The sequence below is a fragment of the Ammospiza nelsoni genome, chromosome 1 (genome assembly GCF_027579445.1).
Source record: "Ammospiza nelsoni isolate bAmmNel1 chromosome 1, bAmmNel1.pri, whole genome shotgun sequence".
NCBI classification, from domain to species: domain Eukaryota; kingdom Metazoa; phylum Chordata; class Aves; order Passeriformes; family Passerellidae; genus Ammospiza; species Ammospiza nelsoni.
The window spans coordinates 69095413-69104000 of NC_080633.1; the positions used below are offsets into that span (position 1 = coordinate 69095413).

At 45.9% G+C, this 8588-nt stretch overlaps 1 protein-coding gene across 2 annotated transcripts in view; it reads right to left on the bottom strand.

The window, feature by feature from the left end:
* CDYL (chromodomain Y like) overlaps positions 1-4054 on the bottom strand; it is a 105098-nt gene extending 101044 nt beyond the window's left edge. For both annotated transcript variants that reach the window (XM_059472881.1, XM_059472890.1), the window contains exon 1: positions 3741-4054. In XM_059472881.1, coding sequence (XP_059328864.1) covers positions 3741-3764 — 24 coding nt within the window. In that variant the 5' untranslated portion in view covers positions 3765-4054. The remainder of the gene's footprint in view (positions 1-3740) is intronic.
* Between the last annotated feature and the right edge of the window lie 4534 nt (positions 4055-8588).

The following is an 8588-nucleotide window of genomic DNA, read 5'->3' on the forward strand; positions in this document are numbered from 1 at the left end:
ATAAAACATACAAAAATGTATAATTTTGAAGTACAGGACTTTCAGTATCTTAATCTGTAATATTTAAATGGAAACCTTAAAACACTGGGTTTATGACCAATGCCAATGTAAAACACAGAGTAAAGAGAAGGCATCAAGGCACAGGTACACTAGCAAAGTTCACACAAACTGTTTTGCTTACTTATCAGTAAAACCCAGTAAAAATGTTTTGACGTGAGTAGCAATCATGGCCCAAGCCTAGCCAGAGTTACACAAATGGATCTAGTGGGCCATGTATATTACGGGTATCAGCTGTACCAGCAGTTCCCTGAGGAAAGGCAGAAACACTCAGTAATTTGACTAGACACAATGTCCAACAGTAGAGAACTTCAAAGCATTTCCACCTCACCTAATACAAAAACAAAATATTAAATTTTATGAGAAAGAGACTCTTCCCAACTCAGCACAGATTAGTCGTTGTCCACTGACCACAACTTGGTACATCTGATCTGCTGGCTAGCACACAGTTCTCCCACAGAGCACTTGTATGGAATCATTTCCACATTTCATCAAACAAACTTGTCATGCCAACCACAACTCAGGATGACTTCAATCCCAGACATCACTTGCAAGAGCTTGCCAAAGGAGGTCAAGGGATTTTACTGCAGAGAGAGCAAACATAGTTTGCTTCTGAAAGAACCTTGGAAATAAGGTCTACTTCTAATTACTCCAGTGAAGATGGTGAGAACAAGTAACAATGTTTAGTGGGAAACAGGTCAGTAAGCCAAAGGAAAGCTGTCACATTGAAGAAGAAGGTAACCCTACCATTTGCCTAAAGGCTGTACAAAGGATTTTTCAAAAACCACACTAACTAATCCCAGCAGGCACATACAAAGAGAGGTGCCATAAGATGTCAATGCCTGTTGAAACAAAATTGCAGAAATAAAAACCCAATGCACCTTTTCTTAAGTTTTCCTTCACCTGTCTTATTCACCAACTTCTCCATGTCGGTCCACCTCACTAAAAAACACTTTGTCCCTTGAAGAAACAAACTTGAAAACACAAAAAGTATGTTATTTGCCTCACCTACAGAGGCTGGTAACATTACCAACTGCTGCATTTTTCATCTAGAAAAGAGTCTCTTCAATGTTTCTACCCCAGTAAAAAAAAAAGAAAAAATAAGAAAAAAAAAAGGGAAAAAAATAGCGGGTAGTCATCACCACAGCCTCTAAAATGCATGGGAACAAATGACATTGAGGATACACAGCCAGTCCCAGTCACACTGCCAACCCATTAGTAGATTTCAAGGTCTTGATCTTTGAATTTGAAATCACTGGCCTACATAGAGATCAGCTCCCTCACTTCAGGGATGACATCCAGAATAAAAAGAATTCCACAAATAAGTGAATGCACTAAGATTAAAAAAAAAAAAGAAGAAGAAAAACGAACTTACCATCATTTTTATAAGAGGATTTTTCATTTGTATTTTGGAAGAACCATGACACATATCAGCAGAAATAGTTGGCATTCATACTTAAACTAACAATTGCAAATAGATTACATAACATTTTTTTGATCAAGACACTAGATCAAGATCGAGAAGGAAAAATGGAAGTATAACAAATGGCAGCAGATTTCAAACACCAGATTCAAATGATATTGAATGGCATGACCTATAAATAAGACAACCATGAAACAGAAGTAAACCCCCCATCAATAACACAGGCAGTTCACAAAATAGCTTAAATTACTTAAAAAGTAACATTTCATGTCTACTCACAGCTATGTCCTTCCTAAATTAGTGCTCACTATATTTAAATCATTTATTATTTTATAGTTTTTAAGACATGGCTAGAAAATTCATTATAAGACAAAACTTGTCAAAAATGAGCAACAATTTAGAAAAAAGAGACAGCTTGACCACATGTCAGTCCAAAAGCATTAACTATTTTGGCACCTTAATTAAACTTTGCACTTGCACAATTAAAGAAAGTGTCAGATTTTAAAAATGTAGAAGTATCCCTTCAGGTGTTTTTCAAGAGCGGCATTTGCGAAATGGCCACTACGTGCCACCTGCCCAGAGGACAATTGCGCCCCACAGACTACTGAGCCAACAAGTCAACATTTTGAACACAAGACAGCCAAGAAGAGTCATGCACAATGGTCATTCTTAGCCTCAGTCCAATGCTCAGCAAACAGAATTTTCCTGGTAATTTATTAGTGCCCATCAAAACCAGTATCCCGTTGTGCATCTTTGATCAAACATGGCAACACACGAAGAGCAAGAACTGGCCGCAGCACAGTCTACAGGCCCAACTCCACAAACTCAACACAACCCTCGCAAAGTCAAAGCAAGTTTTTGGCAATTCCTTGAGACGCAGAAGAGGTTCCTAAATTTCTCTCCAACTTTCAGAGATGATCCCTTCAAGATTGGCTTAAGCTACCTTGTGAGGATGGGGAAACTTGCCAGAGCAATTAACCATGATTTATCTGTCTTGGGAATACAGGCCTTTGGTCTTCTTTCTAGTCTATCAGTTCAGCACCTCTCCTGACAGCCAACTTGCTTAAAATACAAGCCCACCCGGGGCACCTAACACTGACTTCTACAGGGTCTGTTCACCGATGGCATCACAGATGTAACTCAATTAAGGAGAGATTCATGTGCACCAGCTGTACGGTAAGACATCTTCTGTCAAGTGTCCTGAAGGCTATCTGCCTCCTTTTAACCTTAAGAGTTCCAGCCTCTGGATATATATTTTTAATAGATCGCTGTCTGGATGCATATTAACTATCAGATATGAGCATTTTTGGTTTTGGAAGCCACTTCTCTACCCAAAAGGCAAGAACAGCTCCAAAACAACAATGGCTTTTCAGTCCCGGGGATAACTTCTTGCAAAAATAAAAACAAGGAAGTTCAATCCAAGAGAACCATGATGCTTTTCAGTTAAGGGCAAGGATGTGAAATTGCCAGACATAAGATAGGAAACTCAAAGTCCGGCTGTCACCTTGTTCCCTTCTTCACCCCAAGACCTCCATCTCCCGTCAGCACACGCTGTGACCACCTCCCGAGTGACGAGTGAAGGATGGCGTGTCAAAGCCTTAACTTTCAATCTTTTTGGCTTCTCTCGCAACCTCAACCCTATCGTTGGAGCACGAAGAGCCGAGGAGTTTAAATTTTAGTATTTTGCACCGCCGCAGCTTGCCGCACGGCCAAGGCACACGATGGTGGCACAGGACTTTGGTATGGACACAAACCCAAGAGGAAAGCCCCTCTGCCCTCCTCCTCCTCCCCCGCCCCCCCCCCCCCCCCCCGGCCGGGACAGAGGCAATAACTCGGCTTTGCTCACATTTTTGCACAGCGCCGGGCTCGCACTTCGACGTGCTCACTGCCGGGGCTGTCAGCGCTGCTCGCCCCATCCAGCACCCCCCCTTCTCCTCCCGGAGTCAAAGTGTTGTGTGAACGTGGGGAAAGGACTGGGGGGGGGGAGCGCAGGCCACGGTAACACTTTGCCGTCTCCTCCGTTCAGTCACATTTCCGTCCTCCTCCAGCAAAACTGGGGAGGGAAGGGGGGGCGGGGGGCCAGGCTGGGCACACACGCAGGCGCTGGGCCCAGCGGGAAGGGGCAGCAGCCGCTGCAAGTGTGGGTGACAAGCCCGGCGGCGCTCCCGGGGAGCAACAAAAACGCTCTCGGGTGCGGTGGGGTGGGGTGCGGTGGCCGGCGGGGCCGGGGGCAGGGCCGGCGGGGCTCGGGGGCTCTTACCTCGTAGAGTTCCTCGGAAGCCATGCTGTGGGAGCCTCACAAGGTGGAGTTGGGTGCCGGTTTGGAAATACTTTTGTTTCAGTTGGTGTCCGTTTGGCCTCCTCCTCCTCCTCCTCTCCCTCCTCTTCTTCTTCTTCTTCTTCTTCTTCTTCTTTTTCTTCTTCTTCTCCTCCTCCTCCTCTTCTCCTCCTCTTCCCCTCCTTCTTCTCCTCTTCCCGTCCTCCTCCTCCTCTTCTTCTTCCTCCTCCTCCCTGCGCGTCTCTCTCCAGCGCAGCTAGCAGCTCCGCTCGTTAAATGCCAGTGAGGTGCTCCTGTTCCTGCCCCTGCTGCTGCTGCTGCTGGCGCTGGCGGCGGCGGCGGCGGCGGCGGGGGGGGTGCGCGCACGGCAGCTGCGCAACTCGCTCGCTCTCCCGGCTCGCCCTCGCACAGCCCGGCGCGCGCGCACCCGAGCGCGCACCCGAGCGCGCGCCCGCGGGAGCACGCAGCCGCGCGCACCCGCGCACACAGAACTCACACGCGTGCTCGTCCCCCCCGCCCCCCCGCACCCCTCCGTCCGCCGGCGGCTACACTCGCTCGCTCCCTCCCCAGGAACACTAATCGAGCGCAGAGAGGCAGCGCCACACGCGAACCACCGCTCTCCGCCCCGCCGGCTCCACCAGCCGCCCCCCCGCGCCGCCGCCCGGCACCATCCTCCTCCTCCTCCTCTTCCTCCTCCTCCTCCTCCTCCTGCTCCTTCTCCTCCTCCCCCCACCCCATCCCGGCTTTGATCTCCCATTGTCTGCTCAGCTGAGCCCGGCGGCGCGCGGGGGGCGGCGGGGGCGCGCGCCCGGGGCCGCGCCCGGGAAACCGCGGGTGATGGGAGCGGGAGCGGGGGGGGTGCGGGGGTGTGGGATGTGCCCGCGGGACGGCCGCGGAGTTGGGAGCGGGCGGCGGTGGCAGAACTCGGGGCGCCGCGCACGTGCAGGGCTCCCGTCACGCCCCCGAGCCCCCGCCCGTGGCCGTCCCTCCACCGCCCCCCGAGCTCCGCTCCCCGCGGGCTCCGCCATCGCCCCGTCCATCGCCCTGCGGTGGTGCCGTGTATAACGCGTGTGCACGCGCTTCTTCCCCGTCCAAACTTCCTTGGTTGGATGCCTTCGTCGTAAAAGAAACTAAACAGCCCTCGACGGTGGCTGCCAACACCGGATATGTGCCTTCCATCTCTCGGCTGACCGCGGTTGCCAGGCCGGGAAGGCCCCGCCAAGGCCTCCGTTGGATGATGGGCCAACAGAAAGTAGCTGAACTGTTGACCTGCTTAGGAGTCCATGGCTAGTTACACTCCGCAACCTGTGCTTGTCACCTCGAAGCCTGTTCTTGTCACCTCGTGTGTCGTCTAGGGGTGCCTCACATGAAGTGCTGTGTAGCTAGCCATGAACCTGATGAATGGAAGGCTTTGTTATGCAAAGGTAGATGGAACAAGTTACTGAGTCGCTTCTTCGAGAGAAAATTCTTCAAGGCATAGTTTCTGGTCGCAAAAGGGCTGAAGAGTGGGACAAAACCAGTGTCAGGACAGGAATGCCAAACTGTGTGCTCTGTCATACCGCAGTGTTTGTTCCAGTGAGTGTTTCCTATTCCATGCCACGCCAGGGAGCCGTTCTCTGCCGCAGAACAGCGCAGGTTGGCGCAGAGTTCCTCACATTTATGTAATCAACCAACCCATTGAGTCAACTCATTTTTAACCAAAGTTTTGGGGTTTTTTTTTAAAGTCTTTCAGAGGTCTTTTTTTAAAACGTTCTCAAATGTTCTACTTTGATAGTTCAATGTTCTGCTTTGTTCTACTTTGTCCAGCAGATAGTCATTCAGAAAACATTGCTCCATTTATGGGCTTTGGATGATTTATGTAGAAAGAGCTGGAGATTCCTTTCTCAGACTTGATTCATCTGCCCATTCTTTATGACAAATATGTCCATGTCTCCAAGGGCAACATCCTGCATCTGGATAACTGAAGTTTTGTGTTGGTCTTTGAGATGGACATCATTTATGCAGATAAAACATCTAAGAACTTTCATACTTTTCATACTTTCCTAATCTTCTAACTAGTCTACAAAAAGGTTTTTAATCCACTCCTTGATATATTTAAGGGCTAAGGTGGTGAAAGAGAGGGAGTGACAGGAGCAGGATCCTTGGTGGAAGGATGGGCCTACATACAAACTTAGGATGGTTAAGATGTAGTAAACTCTGTGGCTGCCTTCTGGAGATGAGCATTAAATCACCATTCCTAAGAGGTTGGCCAAATTCTTTTTGAGCTATACACAGAGTGATGTCACTGTTGTAGCCTCCCTTTGAAGGACAGTCTTTGAAGGTAATCAGTAGTCACATGATAGCAAAGAGATGGTGGCAGTGGTTGCTGAAGGTGTTACTTTGCTTTGCAAAGGCATAAAAATAGAGCATCTTAATCTGTACTAATGGTCTCACCATTGCAGTAAACCAGGTCATAAGCATTTTGATTTTCTGGATGTTTCAAAAGAAGTACTGTTGATCAGTAGTTCTCCATTTTTCGTATTTCAAGGAAAGAGCCAAAGCTCAGTTACAAGAACACTAGTTTTTAGTGTTCTAACCATGCTCCACAATTCCCCTTCAGTGAAAGAACTTCTTCTTTTACACATATTCATTGCTTGCATTGCCATTAATTATTTTTTGCCTTCCATTCTAACCTTTTGTCTTTGTCGCTTGGTAAGACTTTTCAGGAGAATCAATCGCACTATTCAGAAGTACCATGTGATAGTGCTATGGCTCAAGCATCTGAGATGTACCAGGTTTTTGTGACAGCTTCTTATACTTGGTATATAAGGTTCCATGTTAGCTTGCTCTCATCTTGCTTTCTCCAGAGAAAAAATCAAGTTGTCCAAATGTTGCATGATGAATTGTCAAAATCATTGTTTCTTATTAAGGTGTTTCTTGTGTTCCTCACTGGAGGCAGGATGCATCAAATTTCAACAATATTTTGTTTGTTGAAGCCAGCCTTACTGCCACCTTCCTAAATGCCTTTCCTAACATTGCATATAAATATCTCCAGAAGAGAAGTTGCATGGCATGCAGTAATGGAGCAGTCTAGGAAGACTGGAAAGCCAGGCCAGTTTGAGTTCTGACAGTGGCAGCAAATGTTTTCAGAGGTGATTGAACAACCTTGGTTAATCCACCTTGGGAAAGAACCAGACAATGTCAGCCAGGCAGGAAGTTTTGCAATGTGCATACAGAGCTTCCAGTTTGAAGTGGACAATTGCCTTAGTGGCACTCCTGGTAAAGTCAGGAGGACAGTTGTTCTCTTTAGCTGAATAAAGAATGTTCTAATTTGTGGGTGAAGTACAGATAGTGGAATCAAGTTCCTTTGAAAGATCAAGTCAATTTTGACCTCTTTGTGTGCCACTGTAATGTCTACAAAGATCTTCACAGGTGGTGGAACAGCTGAATTGGAAAGTTCTGGTGGTAGGTCACAGCCAGCTGAAAGTTTACAGTGTTGAAAATATCATGGAGATCTGTATTGGATGGGAATGGGTCTACATCTCTAGGATTTGCTCTAGCCAAGGGATGACAGACATATTTCATATGCAGAGATTTATGCACAAGATCGTAACTCTTGATAATAAAGTGACTATCAGTAACATCTGTTTGGTTATATTAAGGTGATTATCTGCCTTTTAGTATTTGGGAGTAAGGCTTAGGAAGGAAGCATTTAGTCATTGAGATACAGCCAGTGATTAGCTGAAAGATTTCAAAAGGCAGGATTGATATGACTAAATGGGATGGTCTGGTCTGTGCTGTAGGCATTAACACCTCATCCAATCATCCTATGCACTTTTTCACAGTCAAAGGAAAGATAATCAGCATCGTTGGTGGAATTCCCAGCATGCTTCATCTCATCCTCATGCAGATGCCTATGTCTGGTCAGCTGAATCAAAGTCTAAATTTGATTTATTTTGTTGACTTTTGTTTTACTGATCAGAATTATGTCACCTATTCTGCAACTGCTTGGAGAAAGTTGAGATTAATCCTACTCATGTTTCTATAACCCAGTCTTTCTTGATCTAAGACAACTGGATGGTTTAAATCTCTGTAATGGCCAAGTTATCTTGACAGTTTAGGTCTGAAATGCATAATATCCCTTTGCACCTAATATTTTTTTCTCTCCTATTTTGATCCTATGCTCATTTGCTCACAACTTCTGGGGTGTGGCTCATTCTTGTAATTTGTTATTTTCTGTAAATTCTGTCCCTCTGAGTTTCCTTACCTCTTCCTCATTTCCATCTCTGTTGTCTTCCAAGTGGTCTGAGATGTTTAAGTTAAAATGGAGAAACAAAAATTACAGAAAAAAAATATTTCTTGCAATGTGTACTTCCAACACTCCAGAGCTGAGAGTTACGTTTCCCATTTTGTAGTGGGTGCAGTTTCAAGAGAGGCCATTTCAGGCAGATAGAAGTTTGATAGTTTTCAACACATGGAGGAGAGTGGGATCACTTGAAGGAGCACCTGTTGAATGAGATTCGTTACATGAAAGTCTGGGAGAGAGGACATCCTAGTTCTCTAAACTACTGAGACATTCCTTCCATTGATCTGAAAAACACTGATTCTAGATTAGATTAAGTCAGTAACACAATCCAGTTTAAATCACTGGAGAAAGGAATGGCAATATTTAGAGAAATATATTCTTGGTAATTTTTTGGACTGACATTATGGTATTTAGTTCTTTATTGATAAGGACAGTTTCCCCAAATTTTTGCTTTCAAAGAATGTGATCAATACACTACTGTTTCCTTATGGAGTTCAATGATAGACTCAATGTAGCCATTTTTTAAAGAACCAATAATTTTTCTT